Raw genomic sequence first — 23678 nt, 5'->3', positions numbered from 1 at the left:
TCTGCCAATTACTAGTTATATCACACTGAACACATTAGTTTATCTCCCCAAATCTTAGATTTCATGTTTGTAAAATAAAAATGAAGACAATACCTACTCATAGAGTTATTAGATTAAATGAAATAATGTACGAAAAGTAGCTAGAACAATGTTTGGTTCATTGAAAACATTCAATGTCATCTACTAGTAGTAGCAGTATTTGTAGCAGTAAAGGCACATGCCCAAAATTCCCAGTTTTCTTTCCAGTAGTGGCAAGGACATCTTAGAGCACTGTGCCTACACAGTTGCTATTCAGACTTCCAACTTTTCATGGAGTAGGGAATGGTGCAGGCTTGTGAGCAAAAGATGCTGATGGAATGAATGAACCATGATTGCTTAATTTTGTGATCACGTTGGTTTATAGCATCAGTCTGAAAAATAACTTGACAATTGTGTGTTTATTGCTTGCTGCAATATATGATTTCAGGAGACAGTTACAGAAAAATCCTTTTACTTTGTTGTCAGGAAATGAGATTCATTACCACACAGATAGGAAGCCTGTAAGCTGGTTATCCCTGGAAAGAAAAAAATAGTATTTCATGCATCAAAAAAATAGAAAATGTTAGAACTTGGATGATAGAAAGTCATATAGTTGAAAAAACTATTAGGGGTAATTGTGCTTTGCTTCTTGTAGATCCAAACCTACCTTCTCTTGAGGTCCAGGTCTCTCTTCACTGACACTGTATATAATTCCTATATCTATGCAACATTTTGTTGCTAAAGTTTGTATTTCAAGTCCTACATAAGCCACAAAGGAGAGGACATCTTTATATGTCTTTCTGAAATCACAAACATATTGCTTTTTGTTTATGTAAATGCTATAGCAATACTCTTGGTTTGTATGTCAATCATATCTCAGTAGAGCAATATTCTTAAAAGATGATTGGAAAGGGTCACTGACGACTGTCTGCCCAGCTCAGTCCCCAGGGAGTTACCCCTCTTCTTTCTGTCAGCATTCATAGATTCCATCATCTCTCCTTTGTGGTCCAGACAGCTGAATATATTAGTAGGAAGGCAGAGGACTTAAGTACCTTTAGCTATCTAGAAAACTGCTTGAACAGCAAGAGAAGGGCTAGCACAAATGCAGCATTGCTACCCCGTAAGGAGTGGCTGATACCCAGAAAAACACAGAAACAATATTGGGGTCTGTTAGTTACATGTCTGGTTCGTGTAGGATGAACCAGAAATAGACAATGAAGCAGGAAGGAGAGAAGACAGGGTGACGAAATAAGCCACAAATACATTTGACATTTGATTGAGGCAGGGGGTATTACCTTTGGTGCTTTTTACTTTAGATATTTCATGCATCTGGCTTCAGGTGACAATTTTTGGACTCTGAGGTGGGGGATGAAAATAAAAATACATAGGAAGAAAAATTTAAGACACTAATTTAAATTTCGATAGGCAAGCTTCCCTGAATTTTGAAGAAAATTAAATCATTCCCACACTGCATAGGGAAACAGTAAACATTCTGTCTTCTAGTGAACTTGAAATAGACACCCAAAGCCCCTTTAACCTGCCAATAAATTCATCCTTTTCTTCACATGGCCCTAATATACACAATCACTCAGATAAATTATAGATATTGATTAATGTCCTCTAATTAAAATTAAGTATATTTTTTAAAACTAATAATGTGCACCCCCAAAAAATTTCCACATACTAAGTGTCACTCAGAAAAGTAGAGGGCTCACAACCAGAATGAACGCTGTGTGTGAGTTTGTGTGCCCGTGCCTGTGAGTTTACATGAATTATGAGTTTGGACTGGAGTGAATGTTCCTAGAAAAGAAACAGTAAGAAATGAAGTTGGAAAACAGTTAAGAGACATTTCCCTAGAGCCATCCATTGGGGCTAACATTCACAGGTCGCTGAGATTCACACCACCCCAAATGGCTACAGACTACCTTCACTGGAGTGAGAGTAAGCAGGGGGCATTTCTCCCTTTTCTCCCCTACTACCCTTACCCTTCACTCCCTCATTATTCTCTACTGTGGGATGTTAGCACAAGGCCTGGGAAAGTGAGGCAGCCACTCCTGAAAAGCTTCACTTTTTATACCCTTCTGTCTCCACTTCATTTGGAGCTGCTTATGATTTTCTTTGCAAGTTGCTTTGACTCTGTCTTATTAAGATAATGAGTGGTTCAAAACCAAAAAATAAGAACCAAAGATGTAATTCAGGGATAATTATTACCATCTTCATTTACAGATGGTGAACTGTCATTCAGTTTAAGTTGCATGTCTTACAAAACTGCTGGGGTTAGAACCCAAGTCTTCCTGATAGCTTTTTCTGTACTACAGAGACACTGCTCAAAGTTTATTTCAGCGATGTCTGCATATTAGTTGTGTAGCAATTGTGCTCTCAAATATAGTCCTGGTAGACACTGCAGAGAGGAAGCAGGGTCCTGCAGGGTTCTGTTTTATTTTATTTAACCAGGAATACCAGTTGAATTTCAGTAGAAAAGAAATAAAGCTACCTCTTTATTAAAGCAGACCAACTTCTCTTCATCCTTCTCTGCTTTGCAGCACTTCTCCACTGCATTTACAAAATTTGTTAACAAAGACTGCAGCTCCTCATTTGTGACTTCATACTTCAGCTTCACTATGTTGACAAGAAGCCTGTAGCCGAAAGATGTCAAATAGAATTAACTAACAATCTCTTTCTGAAGCATCTCTACTCCAAAATGCTTGTTACAGAATCACATGTCTTGGGTCTCAGCTTGGGTGAGAGTAAAGAGTTGAAATATCCCACTTTGAATGGGTCTCCTGAAACTTTCCCATTAAATTTAGAGAATGGTTTCCACAGTAACATTCTTTAAAGGGTTTTGTCACACACAAAATTATATAAAAAATATTAACAAGGAGGAAGAGAGGGATAAAGAGAAGTTGATTAAGGAGTATAAAAATATAGTTGGATAGAAGTAATAAGTTCTAGTATTCAATAGTATAGTGGGAAAATTACAGTTAGAAATAATTTATTGTATATTTCCAAATAGCTAGAAGAGAAGAATTGCAATGTTCCCAACACAAGGAAAAGATAAATGTTTGGGGTGATGGATATTCCAATTACCCTGATTTGATCATTACACATTAAATGCAGTTTTCAAAATATCACATGCATCCCCAAAATATGTACAACTATTATATGTCAGTTGAAAAATGATGTCAAAGAAGCAATTGAAAAAAACAAACTATGACAACTAAGTGTGACAACATTCATAGACAATAGTGATTTCCTTAATTTCTAATAACTTCTAGAATTCCAATATTCTAGTAACGTCTAGAATTCCAAACTTCAGGTGGCAACCCATTGGTGTCTTAAAAAAGCACATTTTGGAGTACATTTTTAGAGTAATTATTTAAGTAATAACATTTTTATGCACAAGAGTAAAAAGGATAATGTAATAAGTCCTGTGTGCCCATCCTCAGATCTAAGAATTAACAAAAGTTTGCATTTTCTCACTTTCATTTTTAAATTGAAAACAGGATAGTTAAAAAATAAAATAAAATAGACCAGACTAGACTAGCATGGGCTGGAAAATACAAGAGTGTATTGCACTGTGAATCTATGAGTATTGCATATAATCAGAGTATTCTATTTAAAAATGAAAACAAATATTAGGCATTTATTATGTGAAGTATTATGGTATACATGACTACCTCTGGTATTTCCAGAAAATTCATGTCCAAAACAACCTCCAGTCCCTCATATTCAGTAGCTGAATGTTGTCTCCACTACATTTGAGGCAGACTCTGTCTAAATCCAAAAAAAAAAAAAAAATAGGTCTAATTCCTTGGCATTTTAAGACATTTGTTGAGAAAATACAAGTGAATTTTCTGTCCTTTTGGGCCTCTCCTTTTCAAACATTAAGTGGTATTCTCCAGGCATTCTATCAGGAAAATGAAATTCCTTAACAGCCTGCTTATGAGTCTTTCTGCTGGCTGCTGTAACCTTTCTAAAGGTGATGTTAGACTTGGACACTCCAAGTCTCTTTCAAATGAAAAGACAAGCTAGATATAAACAATGTCAAAAAAAATATGCACTGATATTTTTCCAAATAGAAGAGCCTGGACAATTTGGTGGAAGGAACAGGACTGTGATATCAAAAACACATATCCACTAGATAAACCTTCTCACTAATATGTAGTATGTCTTCAAACTGAAGAAAAAGAGGAATGGAAGAGATTGTTTGTACCTGTCTGTCTTCTTCTGAAGCTCCTCATTCTGAGATTGACACATGTCTGCATGAAAGGTAAATAAATCTTGAGAGAAAGGTGGAGGCACATATGTTTTATGAGCTGTCAAACTCTCAAAGCAGGGCCCTCTGAAGGCAAAGTTTGATTTACAACAGTGGTCCACAGCAGGGTTGATAGTTCGATTTTCATTTACTCCACATAACTCTCCAAGAACTAAATCTGCCTGTACCAACAAGAGTTGCAACTCAGATATGATCTTAAAAGAATGGAATTTTTTTAAATTTGGTTAGATGAATAGTTAGATCATTCTAAGATCACTGTTAACCTCACTCAAAAAACACATGCACTCATAAAATATCACTATGTACAAAAAAAAGTGGAAGCTGGGGTCCTAAATGGCATTGTGACCAAAATCCAAGTCAAAGCAACTTAGATGCTTACAAATTAATTTCTTGGTAATATATAAACAAGCTTTCAATTGCAAACAGACAGTTGCAAACAGCCAACTGAAAGGGCAATCAAACACTGTGGTCCTTGGGTTTCTTCCCCTCCTGGAATCTCCCTCAAGGTACTCACCACCCCAGCCCTAAAGAGATGTATTCAATGCCTGCCTGCTGGATGAAGCAACTGGGGCAAAAGGAAGAATGTACAACCTTACTTGAAATTATAAAGTTTCCTGTATCCTTTTGAAACAATATTATGATTCCTAAATCATTTATCCTAACAAATCCCTTCTAATATAATGAAAAAAATCAGAAAGATAATTTGAAGAACTCTCCAAAAATAATTAAGACATTCTCTTTTACTTCTTAGGGTTTTCACAAAGTGAACCAAAAGGAAAACTTGACAATTTTTGCTTAAAAATATTAAAAACAATAAAGAAAGGAATGTGGATAATCACTGTAAATCAATGAGTGCAAGTATTTTTTCTTTTAAAGAAGAATATGGTACACAGGCCACGCTCACCAAATTTTCAACACAGGCAAACTCTTCATTTAGTGTGCAGCAAGTAGTGAAAACTGTCACCATTTTCTTTCCAAGAGAGACCAGTTCTTCAGTGGAGAGCTGAGGAGCTATCTTTGTGAGTCTAATAAGGTAACTGAAAGAACATTTGTCTGTTTGGTTTTGAAGGAAAGCAGATACCCATTTTCCCTTGAATTACTGCTGAAGTCCAGACCCTTCAAGGCTAGGGACAACCAATATAAGTGCAACATGAACCTTAGGTCTCTTATAAAATAGAGAAATATGTCTTTACTTCCTGTTTTTCTGCACCTTGCTTCCTATATCTATTTTAGCTTCCTTTCTAATTTCATGGATGTCTCAGAAGCTCTTAGATTTGCCTCCTTGTGTTTTCTTTGAGGAGCTCCCTGACAGCAAATACATTGGCTAGTATCTAAAATCCTGCTTAAAATCCTTTGCATCATTAGAAAATACTTTAAAGAAAGAATTTAATCAATATATGTTGGAAAAGAATAATCTGAGATGAAGGAAACTAAGATTTTTAATGAGCTTAGTTCAAATTGTCAGCTAACAGCTAAATTGCAGAAATAGTAAAGATTTTTTAATTGTGTTTTACTTTGATTTGAAGATGTTTAGTTTCAATAAATAATACATTAGCATGAGGCCAGGCGCAGTGGCTCACTGCTGTAATCCCAGCAATTTGGAAGGCCAAGAGGGGATGGATTGCTTGAGCTCAGGAGTTCAAGACCAGCCTGAGCAACATGGCAAAACCTAGTCTCTACCAAAAAACACAAACATTAGCAGGCATGATGGCTTACATCTGTAGCCCTAGTTACTTGGGAGGCTGTGATGGGAGGATCACTTGAGCCTGTTAGGCAGAGGTGGCAGTGAGCTGAAATCTCACCACCGCACTCCAGCCTGGGTGACAGAGAGACCTTGTCTCAAAAATACAGAGTAATAACAATAATAATAACAATAATAATGATAATAATAAAACACATTGGCATAATAATTGAAACAAACAAACAAACTGCAATACTATTCACAAATTCTCACAAGAGCACTAAAAAACTGAGTATTAAAGTGTTGGGCAAATCCAGAATTATTTCTATAAACTCAGTTAAGATAGCCTTAAGGCAAAGCAAGGCAAACCATCTCTTCCCCAAAGAAACTGTAACAACCTGAAATATGCAATGTCCCATTTTCAAATGGGTGAGGATCCAGGGATTCTAGACTGGCACTGAGAAAGCCAATGTCAAACAGAAACCAAAGCATTGGAGAATCAATGTCTCCAGAATCCTGTATTTCTTTTATTTTTAGCTTCATGTCTAATAAAAGATTAATGTGACAGTTCATTAATTCTTCTTTGAATTTAAAAAGAAAATTCTTCCAAGAGTTTATGAATTGGTTATAACTGAAAGACTTGAGAGCTAACTTTTTTTTACTTTGAAGGATTATTTAATTCTGGTAACAAGTGTTAGCCCACTTGCTCAGGCAACCTACTGGTATTTCAAACCATCCTTCCCCAAATTCTGGGAATGTTTACATTCTTGTTGTATCTTCTTGAGGCTTTTCTCAGTTGCCTCATTGAATTTGTCTTCCTGAAAATAAGAATAATCATGGTTACAAACATTTTATGTAAAATTTAATCATAAGCTTTACATCAATGTGTAGAATAGCATTTCTTATTTCTATAGTATTTTCAAATTCTCATTATTATACTAAATTCCGGGCACTTTTTATATGTGTGTGTCAGAATTTAGTTTTTTTAGTTATATATATAAATATATTTTTTGCTAAATTTAAAAGTCCAAATTTATTATCACCTTGTACATATTTTCAGAGCCTTCCAATTTACAAAATAGAATTTAAATTGCATGTTGACACTAATGACATTCAATTCTCACTTTGAAGTGGCCAGAGCAGTTGTTATCTCCATTTTTAAATAAAAGCAATTGGCCTTGTGAAATTAAGTGACTTGCTCAGAATGCCCCAGCTTGTAAGTGTTGCTACAGAACATTTTAAATCATGTTGCTCTTTATGATTTTTTCATTGTTTAGATTTGAAACTTAAAACCTCCAACAGTTTTCTTCAAATATTTGATGGACTCTCTTTTATGTGGCATAAAATTGGACATCTATTGAGTGGCCACCAGAGAGAGAACTAAACACCACTGGATGGCTGCTGTGGAGCAAATTGTAGCTCCATGGAAAGAGAAAATTCGCTAATGCTATGATTAAGGATCAGAAACAGACCACCTCATTAGGGACAGTTACAGAGCTGGGAGCTAAGACTTATTCCATTGCTCAAATTTGAATGGGTATAAACTGATGTTTGTGGCAAGTGAAAAAAAAATTGGTTTAATAAAGCAAAAGTAGCACATATCAAAGTAATGAGAAATAAATTAAAAATGTTAAATTATTGATTTCTATAATATATAAGAAATACATATCAATTTATATGAAAAACGCTAATTTTAGTAAGAAAATGGGTAGCACACATGAACAGATTTTTCATAGAAAATGTGTAAATAGCAGGCTGAGTGCAGTGGCTCATGCCTGTAATCCCAGCACTTTGGGAGGCCAAGGTAGGCAGATCATGAGGTTAGGAGATTGAGACCATCCTGGCCAATATGGTAAAACCACGTCTACTAAAAATACAAAAATTAGGGCGCGGTGGTGCGTGCCTATAATCCCAGCTACTTGGGAGGCTGAGGCAAGAGAATCATTTGAACCAGGGAGTCGGATGTTGCAGTGAGCCTAGATCACGCCTCTGCACTCCAGCCTGGCAACAGAGCAACACTCTGTCTCAAAACAAACAAACAAACACACACACACACAACCACTATTATTTACATATAATTCCAAATTCAACAAAGTTAATTTCCATGTGCAATGTTGATAAAAGTGACATTGAAATGAACATTTCCAAGCACTGTTTTGGGTCTAGACACCAGCAAAAACTTTCTAGACAGTACCTCAAAAATTTGTGTCAAATGTTTTTTTAAAAGTTCAGATATTTTGATCCAATAATTTTCCCCCTAATAATCTATCCTAAGAAAAAGCTCATAAAAATTAATAAAAATAAATGGAAGAGGAAGTTCATCTTAGGGTCACTTACAAAATGAAAAACATCCTAAGTAAACATCCAGAATGTCCAACGCACAGTAGGAAATCAGTTAAATAAATTATATAATTATAATGGGATACCATTATTTAAAAAGAAGTATATCTTGAAGTCTGTTTAATGACATAAAAAGTTTACTATACTAGAAACAGGAAGAGTCCAGGTAGTTTCCCTAGAGGTAATACAGCCCTCCTGACACCTGATGTTAGCCCCATGAGACTCATTTCAGGCTTTTGGCATCTCATGAGAGAATAAATTTTTGCTGTTTTAAGCCGCTTACTTTGTGGCAATAGCAGGAAACCAAGGAAGCACAATTTATAACAATAAAAAAAAGTTTTTCTAGGATACCAAATAAAAAACAGGCCCAAAAATTTTCTAGGAATTATGCCAATCTTATTTTTTAGAACACACACACACGTATGTACTGAAAGGTTGAACAAAAATGTTAATTATAGCTATTTCCTGGTGGGAGAATTAGAAAAGGGCTTTTTGTAACCTTTGGTACTTTCCTAATAATCTACAAAAATCAATCATTACCTTTGAAATCATCAAAAATCCAGTATGGCTTAATAAAATACAGAATACTTTCCTAGTCATCTACAACAATCCATCATTAATTTTGAAATCATATAATATCCAATATGGCTTAGTAAAATACAGAATACACAAATAAAAATGTAATTTTAAAATGTTTAATGCCGAGAAATTTTTGAATTAACACACTGGATTAGTAGTCTAAAACCATCAGCCAAACTGATGACACTGGCCTTCCCAGTTTATCTTTTTAGGCTGAATCTACAGTAGACTCAGATTAGTCAATCACATTTTCTACCCCCAGACTGGAGCAAAACTCTGATATCAGTTTTTAAGTGTTTTATAGTTGTTCTTTTTTAATTTTCTGAACCTACAATGATGGAACCTACCGCATAATGGTAACAATCTGGAGGGTTTTCTGTGTTGCAGCAATTTCTCAGGAGATCTTTATACATTTGAACAACTCTTAAAAGCTGTGATATAGACAAGTCTGGATGTCTCCTCGAGTATTCAAAATTAAACCTGCAATGTGTAAAATATTTTTGCATATTAGAAATTAGAGAAAGAGCAAAAAGCCCTATTCCACTATTTTATAATCCAGTCAGATCTAATACGGACTCTGCTTTCAAAAGCTAATCTTCTCCTCTGCTTTGGTCACAGAGTAATTTAAGAGGAGATTTTGGCTACAGAAGATCATTTTATAAAAGTTCTCTTCCATGATATATTTTAAACTAACTGTTTTTTACTTGGGAAGAGAGAATTAGTAGAGTTGTTTAGAACTAATTATTGAAATGATTTGATCCATAAAACATGGGAAATAATATATTGTGAAATAATTATGTTTGAAAATACATTCAGACTTCCAGGTTGGGATACTGGGAATATGGCTTCCTTTCACCCACAATGTGGTCTTGGTGAGAGACAGTGAGCAAGCTTCGCTCATTACTACATCCTGTTGCTTACCAAATATTGGAGTGTTTACCCCTTTAGCTCCAAATTACTGGCAGTGGCTTCCAAATCCTCTGTCAAAGGCTTCAAGAGCATAGGTGGGTGTGATTTGGAAAGAAAGAGAGAGGAACAGGGCTAACAGTTATTAAGCCCTTAGCAGGTGCTAGGCACTGGATCAAACTTTAAGCATAACAGATATAGATGTGCTTCCTGGATTCTATATACACTTTCTCATTTCACTTCACTTAGTCCTCAAGACGCGTACTATTTTACAGCTGAGGAAACTAAGCCAAAGATGAGTTAAGCACCTTCCTATTAATGGAAGATATAAAATTTGATCCTAAGTCCCCTGGGATGTTTACTCCATTCTTTTTTTTTTTACCAAGCTAACTCTTTTCTCAAGAGAGAGATGTCATCTCTAAGTATCTCAGCTGAGCTATTTACAGTCTTCATTTAAAAAAAGAATCTCATCTATTCATTCACAATAAGTTAAGATCTTCCATGGTTTGGTAGAGCAACACCTCACAAGTTTTTCATGACCAAGTAACTCTTTTCATCCCCATCTCTCCCCTTTTTTTTTCAGGATTTGACCTTCTTGATTAGTCTTGTTTTCTCTGACGCCATCTACACAGCTTCCCATTTGCTTTTCAGTTCAATTTGTGAGATATATTCCCATATCCCATGGCAGTGGTGCTTAACCTTCAGAAAATCAAGGCTCCTCTTAATATCTGATGTAAGCCATGGACTTCTTCTCAGGGGGGAAAAAACACACACACCTAAAAACATGTCTCAAATGCTGTGAAAAAAGATCCCTGGAAGAAGGGGATCTCAAGGCTGGAGAAGCCACTGAAGAAAACCTCCAACAGTTTTCTTCAAATATTTGGTGGACTATCTCTCATGTGGCATAAAATTGGACATCTACTGAGTGGCCACCAGACAGAGAACTAAACACAAGTGGATGGCTGCTGTGGAGTAAATTGTATCTCCATAAAAAGAAAGAATTTGCTAGTGATATGATTAAATGCTTGAAATGTTCACATTCAGAAAGACTCTACCTTAAAACAGTGAGCACTCTGACTCAGCTTGCTCAGTTACTCTCTCATTTCTCCCCATGCTTCAAACACTTTTAATGTTGTAACAGTGATGATGATAAAAATGGCTTTTATCTATCAAACACATATGTCAGGTACCATCTATCATTTTGTTTAATTGAACTTGATTTAAAATCCACAACCGTGAGAAGCCAGAGAGGACAGTAGTTATAAGACCAGGAGTTTGGAGCCACATTGCGTGCATTTGAATCCTGGCTGTACCACATATGTGATTTTGGGTAAGTTACTTAACCTCTCTATGCCTGTCTTATTACCTGAAAAATAAAGATTATAAAAGCATACTATCAGAGGGTTGTTTTGAAAATTTGGTTGGTTAGTAGATGAGAGGCACTTAAAATTTAGCAAAGTATTCAATAAACATTAGATGTTATTATGTCCTAGATTTCAAGCCAAATTCCCTTCCAGAGCTCCATGTTCACATATAAAATTATCTCCTGATGGTCCCAATTACTTATTCTACTGGCACCTCAAAGTCAATGTGCTCATACTTAAACATATCATCTTTCTCACAAAACCTGCTGTTTTTTCACCTTGAATGGGAAAACTACCTACCCAGTTATCCAAGCCCCAAACTGGAATTTTCTCCAGATGAAGTTTCTGAAAACTAAAAGTGATTTTGTCCTTCCTTATTCTTCCATGAAAACCATTCAGCAGCATCCCATTACTTAGCATGTCTGCATGACCTGGCCCTAGCTGTCTCTCACCACCCTGGTCTCTCACTGCAGATACTCTGCTCACAGCCATATGCACACCAAACCATTATATAGTTCACTTCATGCTCTACCTTCTGTATCTAGATTGCCAAAACTTCTTCAAGCACCATTTCCCTATCAAGCCTTTTCAGGATCCCCATATATAACTGACCACTCTTCTGTTTCCCTACATTACCTAGAACAGGGTGCTATCAGAAATAAAGTAACATTTTTTGCACTTATTTATTTATGTCTGACTCTTCTCACTTCCTACTCTCTATAGATGAAGCCTTCCTGAAGATAAAAACCCAGTAAAGTTCCTGGATTATATTACATTGCCATAACTTTAAATTAATAAGTTTTTTCGTTTGTTTGTTTGTTTGAGACAGAGTCTTGCTTTGTTGCCCAGGCTGGAGTGCAGTGGCACAATCTCGGCTCACAGCAACCTTCGCCTCCCCAGCTCAAGCAATTCTCTGCCTCAGCCTCCCAAGTAGCTGGGATTCCAGATGAATAAGTATTCTTATACACATTTTATATATGACAAAGAAAGCACAGAAAGGTTAACTTGTCCCAGTGACGTAACAGAACTCAAATATAGTCCTTGTGGCTCCAAGTTCACTAGTCTTCCCCTTAACTGCTATAGGTGGCATAGCATAGCAGTTAAGCCTGCAACTTGTTAAGCCAGGCTTCCTGGAGTGAAATTCTTACTCTGTCACTTTTTAGCTGTGAATCTGAACAATTCACTTCATTATATCTCAGCTCGCTCATCTGAAAAATTGGGAGAAATTGTACTTATTTTGTATGATTGCTGTAAGAATTAAAATAAACTGTATAAAGTGTATAGAAAGAATTAAAATAAACTGTATAAAGTGTATAGTCCCATGCCTGGCACATATTAAGTGCTCAGTAAATGTTAACCATTATTTTAATAATACAGTTGTTTTTTCTTAAAATTAAGTGAAAACACTATAGTTTATAGTCATGATTTTTAAAAATTATATGATACCTAGTGAAATAAATGGCACCATTTCCTTCCACCTAAAGTAGCCAACATAAGTCAAATCTTACAAGTTTCTTTCTGTTTGCCTTATAAATTCAATAAAGAGTTATATTACTCAGCAAAGAAGGTGTCCGGGTCAGCATCTCGTTCTTGACACACATTTTCACTTTCAGTAAATTTTGCTTCTCTAAGAGATAAATCCTTTGGTCTATCATCTTTATTTGAGTTAATTATGCACTGGTCACGCTCTGGTATTTTCTTTTCACAGCACTCTTTGATTTTACTGGAGAAAGCATCTTGCTTTGAACAAATATGGTTCATAATCTTGCTCTATACCAAATAAGAATGAGAGATTATTTTACTTTCAGAATTTCTTCAGGGCTGGGTTTTATTGCATAATAAAATGATGGCATGCACAACCAGTCATGATCACAGCACCTGGAATCACTTCATCAACTAATTTTATAGATAATATTCATTTAAATTTTGGATTTACTTAATGCACATGAACTTTTACAATAAAACTTTATATCTCAGGATTTAAGACAATGTAATTATTTTAAAATAGTCTCTACCACACATTTGCATCCATTATTAAGCATTAGTCTTTTAAATAACCCTCCTACACTGACACATTGACATCTTATATTCTAAATGTCATTTCTTTTCCATGAAAGTCCACCTGTGCTTCCAGTGGAGACCACTGAAAAGACATGTTACTATAATATCTATAATCCTGGTCTCCTCTTGTGGCCAAGCACATGGCAAAAACTCAATAAATATTTGATAAGTGAATGAAAGAATGACAAGTTAATGAACTACAGCAACTACCAGATGATGATTCGTCAAATATAATAAGTTATTCCACTCATGGTACCATTTCCTAATGTATATCATTCACTAATGGATGCCATTCATTTGAAGCTGTTCAGGTTAGCAAATATTATTCAAGTATAAAACTTTACTCTGTCCCCATCCCTATCCTTTACTGCAGTTCTAACCTCTACATGAGAGTTAGGAATTAGAAAGAGGGTAGGGTTATCTTATTGATACATTAGCTGAATAATTTTTAAAAACTTATCTGGGCCCTTGCAGACTCTAGAATGAGACTGCTCATTATCTCCACTCTCTGTTCCATCACCACTTGAACTATGTTGAGTTCCAGCAACACACCACACTATTTCAAGCCATCATTACTTTACTCAAGCTATTTCCACTGACTGGAATTTTCTGGTGAACCCAGAGGATAAGTAGTAAGATGAAGCTCATGACTGAGGTTAAAAAAAAAAAAGAAAGAAAAGAAATGAGAATTGGCACCATGTTTCCATTAAACCACATAGAACTGCAAAGCCAATCTTCAAAAAGATATTTGCATCTCATCTAATGCCATCATTGTTCTAGGAAAAGCATCTCTTATTCTCTCAGAAGTTAATTCTATTTTCAGTTAACTGTAATGCTGTTCCTCTAGTTTCTCCAGAAAGACATTAAAAAGAAGGAAATTTGAGACATAATCCCTTAATCTCAGCCTCAAATTCCACAGAAAATCTATAATTATATCCTAATTTAATACATTAGATTTTACATTATAGAACCTACATCACCATGAACAATCAAGCAATACAAAAATAAATCACAAAAGAAATTGCTTTAACTTGGGTACAGTTAGAAACAAAAATAATTATTGGGAGCATCTGTTGTCCATTGCTTGAAATAACCAATTCTCAATACCCTAAAAATCAAGTTATTTAATTGACGTGCTATCTTCACTGTGAGCCTAAAAGTCAAATCTTTCTTTCTTTCTTTCTTTCTCTCTCCCTTCGTTCCTTCCTTTCTTCCTTTCCCTCTTTTTTTTCTTTCTTTCTCTCTCTCTCCTTTCCTTCCTTCATTTCTTCCTTTCCCTCTTTTTCGTTCTCTTTCTTGCTTTTTCTTTATCTTTCTTTCTCTTTCTCTCTCTCTCACCCTCCCTTCCTTCCTTTATTCCTTTCCCTCTTTCTTTTCTTTCTTTCTTTCTTTTAAACAAGGTCTCGTTCTGTTACCAAGGCTGTTGGGATTATACCTCACTGTACTGTATCCTCTAACTCCTGGACTCAAGCAAGCCTCCCTTCTTAGCTTCCTGAGTTCTGAGTAGCTGTGATTACAGGTGCAAGCTATCATACGCTTATTTTTTTAATAAAGTGTTATTACCTTTGAATGCATGAACAATTTTTTTTAACTTTAAGTTCTGGGATAGATGTGCAGAAAGTGCAGGTTTGTTACATATGTATACATGTGCCATAGTGGTTTGCTGCACCTATCAACCTGTCACCTAGGTTTTAAGCCCCCCATGCATTAGTTATTTGTCCTGATGCTCTCCCTTTACCCCCCACAACCCAACAGGCCCAGGCATGTATTGCTCCCCTCCCTGCGTCCATATGTTCTTGGTATTCAACTCCCACTTATGAGTGACAACAGAAAGCATGAACAATTAAAACTATGCCAAAAATATTTGTACCGATACATTTCCTTGGAGAATCACTTTAAAGGTTTCCAGAGGCTGGGGATTGAGGAGATGTTGGTTAAAAGACACAAAATTTTATTTAGACAGAAAGAATATATTCAAGAGATCCATTGTATATCATGGTGACTCAATGATGATTCATACCACTATATTGAGTACTTTAAAATTGCTAAGATTTGGAGTATTCTCACCATAAAGAAATAAGTATGTGAGGCAATGCATGTCTTAGTTTGATTTAGACATTCCACAGTATGTATATGTATATATTAATATAGATGCCTATATATCATGATATATATACATACATATATATATTGTGTTGTTGTGTACCATGAGAATATACAATATTTAATTGTCTGTTAAAGGCAGGAAAGGAAAGGGAATGTGAAAGGATAAGAAAGGGAAAAGGGAGGAGAAGGGAAAATGGAAGGCAGAAGGTCAGGGAAAGGGAAGCAAAAGATAAAAGGAAAGGAAAAGTTAAATATGTATCCACTTATTTGGAAAGACTGTACCTGAATAGCATAAGGAAACTCAAGGAAATCAGCTCTTAAAAACAGGTAATTCCCTGAGCTTCACTATAGGTTTCTAATCTCTCTGAAAGAGGACTTATAATCTAAGAGAAAACTTCAGTCTGGACTGAATAAACTTTGAAAATTTTGAAATTCTTGAAGTTTTACATCAAGAAATTTCGCCATACAATATACAATCTGCTGAGTAATCTTTAAAACTTCCAAGTATAAAAAAATCCCAAAGATTTATTTGTAAAAATTTTATATTTTATTTTAGGTTATCATTCAAAAGTTACTTCACATTCTGATTTCATTGTGGTAAAGTAATCACACATCAAGGCAACTTGAGGACAAAAAAATGGTTGCCAAAAATCACTATTTTAACTTGGTTTTAAAGAATATTTACCATGTGATGGATGCAATGCACAACATCCCCTTCACAGCATTCATCATAGTTGGAAGAAACATCTTCTGTGAGAGAAATAAGCTCCTTAAATTCAATCTTGGGGAATTTTTGACTGAGTATCGCAATATTTCTGGAAAGAGAATTGATAATCCACAAAAATAATTTGAACAGCAAGTAGAACAAGTGGGAGTAATTTTCTAGTACCATATGAATAGCTCCAAAGAGCATTGCCACTGTTGTTGATGTTTTTATAGAAGTCTTTAGCAAATGGTGCACAGCCTACATGATTGCTTCGAAAATCTTAGGCTGATATTTTAAGACCCCCAAAGTCCTGGATGTGAGCAAAAAAAAACAAAAACTAAAAAAAGCCTGAGAGGTGTGCTTTCTTCCATAATTATTATATCAAGACATGCTGTATAAGGCCACCACTTCCTACTGTAAGCTCATGGCAGCCACAGATAAAATTCAACTTGAAATCTCAAAATTTTTCTCAAGACATTGCCTTAGTACTCACTACTAATTGATTAGGGTGAGCACTAGAGATAAAATTCATCTTTGCAGGCTGTCTCTTCATTGTTAAAGTCAAAGGCCAATGGATGAATTATTTCTAAATCATGTATGGGTTTTAAAACCCTGGTTTGAAACTCTCAGACCAGTTCAGATTCCCAATTAACCTAAATATATCTCAGACACAGCCACCATTCTCCTTTGGGTCTCCCCACCTCCCAAAACTTCTCTCATCTTGACCTAATGTCCTGGTTCTGAGCTATCCAAGTAGGCTCAAACCCACCTCAAAGCCCCTGGATACTAGGAAGAATATAAATTAAAAGTCATCAACCATTTAACAACAATGGGACACAGTCAAGGAAATGTAAGCAGAGACAAGATATATAGTATAAAACTCACATAGAGTTAATGATTTTGGTTCCAAATTTCAAAAGTGCCCCACAGACATTGTTTTGATAAGAAGAAAATGCTTTTAAATATTGCATGACAGGTACTGCCTGAAGAAGAGAGAGAAAATTCTTTTGAAACAATAGCAAAATCTCATTATTCTCTTATTTTTTAATCACATTTCATTCAAACTATTACAAAGTTTGTTCAGAGAAAGAAAATCTACAGAATTTTTATTTCAGTTAACACACATATTAAAGAATTATGCACTTATGGCACATCACAAAGGTAGGAACAGTCTTCCTGATGATTGAATTGCACTTGGTAGAAAGGTGCATAGTGCTCCATGGTGAGGCAGCATGTTGTGAGCTTGGCCATCTCTACTGAGATTATTCCATTTCATTTGTAGTCAAAAGACTATAAATTGTTAAAGATAAACAGTAAAATGTTATCTTTCACCCAGGGCATTCAATCACCAGGGCTTCCTTCCAATTTACAAAGAAAACAAAGCCAGAAGAGAGACCCTGGAAATGAATGACTGTCTTTCAAGAGTCTCAGGTAAAGAGAATATTTACATCAGCACCTGGTGACCAATGGTCTGAAAATCATTGAATGTGGCAAGAGAACATCATATATGGTAAGCAAGCCTTTTGCTATAAGGTAAGTCAGTGTCTGGATCTGCGGTATTGAGTGATTCCTTTTCCTCTTCATGAAACAAATGCTATACTCACTCTTGTTTGAAAGCAGTTGACTTTGTTTTGTTCTTCACAACATGATTTAGCCACATCCCCAAAATGAGCAGCAACAGTGAGAAGTGTAGGGGCGAAGACAAATGGGTTCCTTCTGGCAACTTCATAAACAAAGCTATAAAAAAGAAAAAAGGAAAAGAGAAGAAGGGTAAGGGAGAAACAGGAAAGCAATGAATGTAGACAAGGGAAGGGAGGGTAAGATGGGAAGGAAAAGAAAAGATAGAAAGAGACAAGAAAAGCAAGTTGTAAAACAAGGTAAAAGGAAGAAAGGTTTCCCCTTATAGAAAACTTCAACATAAGGCAGCGTTATTCAGTTCCTGATAAGAGTCCTTTGAAGTCCTTATCATTGAAATTGCTCACTCCAAAGAAAGAATGATGATTACAGTTCTAATCCTAAACACTGAGCTGTGGCTACTCTCCTTCCAGTTGCATGCTACCAGCTGGTCAGCAGTTATCTCTTCCATGTTCAGGAACAGCTATCAATATACACTCTATCTGAGATTCAGGGGTCCTGTTTACTTTTGTTCAGATAAAGTTGTGATTTAGATTTCAAGGTGCATACCAACCTTCCAGAAAAATTCTCTGCTTCTACAATGACTGCACTATTAAAAAACAGATGTTTTGCTAAGCATCCCATAACTGAGTGTCTGCCTGAGGGGAAAACTGCAGCTTCCCATCGGGAAGAGTATATTATTTCCTCCACTGTGCATCCTAGCAATTTAACACTATGCACACACCTCTGCTCTAGGACTTACCAATTGGAAGATACAATTCATTAATATAAGGGTCTTGTAAGCAGGGTCCGTATCTTGATCATAGTTATATCCTGAACACTGAGCACAGAATCTGACACACAGTATATTTTGAATGAATGAAACAATCAATAAATCAATTAATGAACCCAGCCATATTTCTTTGAGATACGTATTAGATTCAGCCTAAGAATAATTCTTCAATTGAGTCATTTTTTACTAATATTAAACTTACTGATTTAGAAAGGATTCTTTGTTATTTTCTAAAGCCTGGCATTTCTCTTCAGGATCCAGGGTAGGGAAAGGAGACAGAAATCCCACATCAGCTTTCTTGTTATAGAGGAAACAGAGTCTTCTTTCAGCATCAGCCTTACTGCAGCAGTGTGAAAAATTATGCTTTTGTGGCAGCCCCTCCATAGCACATATTGCTTCCTGTAAAACATCATTCTATACAACAGAGAAGAAAAGGAGACACTTTTTAGTCATGGTAAAGTAAAGCTTCTGTACTCTCTGAGAAAACACAATAAACAATTTTCCCATCACTACCAGCAGAGCTGCTTCTCCTTCTCCTTCTCCTTCTGTTCTTCTCCTTCTCCTTCTTCTTTGGAATGGGGTCCTGATACGTTGTGCAGGCTAGATTTGAATTCCTTGGCTCAAGTGATCCTCCAGCCAAAGCCTCCTAAATAGCTGAAACTGCAGGTATGCCCCATTAAAGCATCTTTACCCAAACTTGACAACCATCCTGCACTTTCAGAATCTTCGTCCATGTTTCTTTTCACAGGACACTTTAACCTCTTACTTTCCCTTGCTGCCTGTATTTCCCTTCTACCAGGCTTTTCCACCCATCTCCCAAGGTGGACATGCTGGCATGTTAATGTATTGGTAGAGTGTTTAGAAGTGGTGTTTAGTTGTAGTTTTTTTGGAGATGCAGATGGTGATTCTACTTGGAGGAGATCCAGAAAAGGAATGTGACAATAGAATACATATTGAGAGAAGCAGCTAAGGAGGGTGTCTCTTAACTTTCACATGCATTTTCAGGCTATAGCTTCCTCCTCTGCCTGTATATACAGGGCATACCATATACATACTGCAAATATACAGCAAGCTCCTTCTGTGCATCATAATACAGAATTATTATCTTTCCTAAGGAAAGTACCTTGTTCTAAATACCAATATTAGGCAAAAGAAAAATGCTGTGCACAGAATATCTTTTATTTCCTATTTTCAAGCCAGAAATTAACTCAGTGTTGGGCAAATAATCTTGTATGTTTAAGAAACACAAGCAATTGACTGGGCGCAGTGGCTCATGCCTTCAATCCCAACACTTTGGGAGGCCAAGGTGGGAGGATCACTTGAGGTTGGGAATTCAAGACCAGCCTGGCCAACATGGCAAAACCCCATCTCTACTAAAAATACAAAAAAATTAGCTGGGCATGGTGGTGCATGCCTGTAATCCCAGCTACTTGGGAGGCTGAGGCATGAGAATTGCTTGAACCCAGGAGATGGAGTGAGCCAAGATTGCCACTGCACTGCAGCCTAGGTAACAGAGCAAGACTCTGTCTCAAAGAAAAATAAAATACATAAAGAAAATCAAAAAGGAAAAGAAACAAAAGCAATTTACTTACAGGTAATTTTGAACACTTTGGGAGCATGCTGTTAGCCATACAGCTGTCTTTGTATTCTACCATTTCTTTAACCAGCTTTTCCATTTCTTCAAAGGTTGCTTCCTGAACATACTGAGCAAAGGTAATGATGGTGCTGCAACAGTTCACATGGGGCATACAAAGATCAATTGCAGAGTTTCTATTTATGGCCAAGAAAAGTCACAAGAAAATCCTGAATAGCCTCAGGAAGTTATCTATTGTGATGGCTATAAATTTTACAACTTGAGGCTTTTCCTGAATTTTATAATTAATGTTGTCTTTACTTCTTGGATATGGTTTATATTTAGTTAAATTACTTTTGAGAAGCCTTAACATTTATAGAATGTATCTGATTATTTTAAAAAATCATCAAAAAGTATTTAGCACAACTCACATGTATTCAACATTCTCTTCTATAAATTTCTGAGTGACATTGAAGTTATCTGAAAGGCAAGAATATTTAGGTTATTACATAGCATGGTTTTCTAACATTTTTCAAATAAGTAACAATGCATGGCATTTAAGTATATGAAATACAAAATAGACCACTGATGACAGGAGATAATGTTGCATATTTAACAAGAAACAAATAAGTCATATGAACAAAACAGGAAATGCTAATCACTGTCGATTATGTGTTCAAGAAATATTTACTAAATTGAATTGACCTAAATACATCTTAATCTAACTAAACTTTAAATTTGCCATTGATGGCTCCCCAGATAGAAATGTCAAATACATTACCATGCAAAATTTCTATCATTTATGACTAGAGAAGTGATATGAAAAGTAACTAATGGGTGATGCAATGCCATTACCGAGCCTGATAAGAGATGCTGTAGCATGCTGGTGGTCAGCATAGTTTATAGCACAACTCAGTCATAGATATTTAAGTCATCTCCAGGTCCACCTAAAATCATGGATTCCTCCCAAATAAACATATACTAATTGGAGCATATTTATGTTTGTTCACATAAACTACATTTTTTTTTTAGCAAAGTGTTGTGCTGGGCCCTATGAAGCAATCAACAATGACTAAAATATCTCCCCTTGAAATCAGTTTCCTAAGCAGTCTTTAGTGGAAGTTACTCATGCATGTGATAATAATCTAATTTAGAATGTGATTAAGTTGGAAATGCTTTATAAATCCCGGGTGAGAAAGAAAAAAGTATTCTAGGAGGAGTGACATATGAGTTGAGCATGAGTAAATATAAGAGATTCGGCTAGCAGAAAAATGAAGAACCCTGTCTGTCTGCATGGAGAGAGAATGATGTGAGTAAAAGCATTAAGGTAAGAAATCTTGAGAAGTATTTAGGGAGAGTCAATCTATTTTGATGAGGAAGTGGGTCATAAAAACGAATAATGGGACCCAGAATAGAAAGGACCTGGATCCAGATTATAGGGGTCTTGCATATAAAGAGGAGAGTGGGCTTCATTTGGAAGGCATAGAGAGCCCTGGAAAATGTTTATATAGGATAGAAATCTGATCATTTCTATACACTAAGAAATATGAGTCAGGTAATGGTTTATCTAATGTCATGGAACTTTCCACAGTACCTGACAAATAGAAAAAGGTAAGAAATAAATTGTCAAATAAATGGGCAAAAGAAGGGTGGATGGGACAAAAAAAGAAGGCCATAGGAGACTTTTGCAACAGTCACACTGAGAAATCAGAAAGATCTAAATTTTGGTAGGAGTAATGAAAATGAAAAGGAAAACTTGGATACAAAATATCAAGATTTTGAAACAGGTTGTTACAAAGGAAAAGGAGCAGGAAAACTCAAAACTGACCACTCTTCAAGCCTTTCTCACTAGCAGGTATTGTAGGGGTATATCAAATTGAGTAAGACGCTATCCATGCCTTCAGGGCCACTACCACGCTTAGGGCATGTTTGTTAAGTCAAATAAAGGAATTCCTTCTAGGCCAAAGGATTAGAAAAAGACAGCTCCTCTAGACAGATGAGGTTCAAAATATTCCCCTTTGGATGGAAGAAATAAAAAAAAGTCATCCCTTCCTCCAGATTGAGATGGTCTTGGACAGGCTCAGGATAAATCTTCAAACTGTACAGTTGAAGCAGGAACTAGGTTCTGTATTCAATAAAGATATAGTTGGGAAACATGTTGGACAACTGAAAGTTCCAGAAAAATCCCAGTTTACCCCTATTGTTCCACTGTTATCATAATTGCAAGAAATACCAATATTAGAATCCAAATTGTGTCTCCCAGCAACACTTTCTGTCCTGTCATAGACTGCTGATTATTTTTCAGATGTGACAACTGTTTCTTCATAGAGACTTGGTAATATGACCATCAAAGTACAAATTCTGAAAAGGTTATTTTGGGACAACTGGTTAGTCTATATAAATTAGTGAGAGGATAAAAAAAAAAAGCAAGTCAAGAATTAACTTGAAAGAAAACAAAATTTTAAAAATAGAAATTATCCTAACTGGTCATGCTTTAGGTGAATATCCAAATAAATTTCTTACCTAGATCCTGAAGTTCTGTGGGCAGCATTAGGGATTCAGTCAAAAAAAACAAGAAAAAAATAAAACCTGTAAGTTTTAATTGTTTCATCTTTTTAGAAACCACATTTACAAAAGAAAGTAATGTTGTTGAGGAAATCAAGTTTTTATATTCTTTCACATTATCAGTAAAATTGTAACCTATTTAATCTATTTCTGAAATACTGAGTATTTGATATTTTTTGATCACTCTGCAGAATTTCTTGCTAATTATTACCCAGAAAAAAAATTATCTTTGTATTTAACTGGAAAAATCTATTGAGTTGGAACAAAAGTCCACAAGCTAACTAAGCACAATACCTAATCAAATAAACAACCAAAAAAAAATCTCAAGATATTGCAAATGTTAAAGAAAAAAGGCTAAAACAGATATAATCCAGCAAGCTAGCATATGCATATATATCCAAAGGAAGTAAAATCAGTATCTCAAAGGTATAAATATATACACCTACTGTGTACCCACAAAAATTAAAAATAAAAAATTAAGAAGATATACTGCACTCCCATGTTTATTACTGTATTATTCACAATAGCCAAGATATGAAAACAACCTGTCAGTAAATGTATAAATAAATAAATAAATAAACCACACAAACATGCACACAATGAAATACTATTTAATTTTTAAAAAGAAGGAAATTATGCCATACGAGACAACATCAATGAATCTGGAGGACATCATGTTAAGTGAAATAAATCAGACACAGAAAGAAGAGTACTGTATAATCCCACTTATGTGTGGAATCCAAATATCAAACTAGAAACAGCATAAAATGGTGGTTATCAAGGGTAGGAGGTAGAGGAAATGGGGAGATGCTGGTCAAAGGGTTCAAAGTTTCAGTTGTGTAGAATGAATAAGTTCGAATGTGCAGCACAGGGACTATAGCTAATAATACTGTATTGTATACTTAGAATATTCTAAGAGACTATCTCTTAAGTATTCACACTGTCTTAAAAGAAAAAAGAATAGGTAACTGGCTGGGTGTGGTGGCTCACACCTGTAATGCTAGCACTTTGGGAAGCTGAGAGGGGTGGATCTCTTGAGGCCAGGAGTTCCGGACCATCCTGGGCCAACACAGCAAAACCCTTTCTCTACAAAATT

At 35.7% G+C, this 23678-nt stretch overlaps 1 protein-coding gene across 1 annotated transcript; it reads right to left on the bottom strand.

Annotated features, from left to right (window-relative positions):
• Positions 1–375: 375 nt before the first annotated feature.
• On the bottom strand, positions 376–22747 carry AFM (afamin). Its single transcript, XM_012464405.2, has 15 exons — positions 22541–22747; positions 20449–20497; positions 20037–20169; positions 18647–18858; positions 17642–17774; positions 16923–17020; positions 16017–16146; positions 12720–12934; positions 9242–9374; positions 6696–6793; positions 5199–5331; positions 4232–4455; positions 2513–2654; positions 1314–1374; positions 376–554 (listed from the first exon to the last, which is right to left on the bottom strand). The coding sequence occupies exons 1-14, from the start codon at positions 22626–22628 to the stop codon at positions 1354–1356; spliced, it is 1809 nt and encodes a 602-aa protein (XP_012319828.1). The 5' UTR covers positions 22629–22747; the 3' UTR covers positions 376–554; positions 1314–1353.
• Positions 22748–23678: the final 931 nt, after the last annotated feature.

This window comes from Aotus nancymaae, unplaced genomic scaffold (assembly GCF_030222135.1).
Source record: "Aotus nancymaae isolate 86718 unplaced genomic scaffold, 86718_ANA_hifiasm-v0.15.2.pri h1tg000006l, whole genome shotgun sequence".
Lineage (NCBI taxonomy): Eukaryota > Metazoa > Chordata > Mammalia > Primates > Aotidae > Aotus > Aotus nancymaae.
The sequence above is the reverse complement of the archived record's forward strand: the minus strand, read 5'-3'. Positions and strand labels throughout refer to the sequence as shown.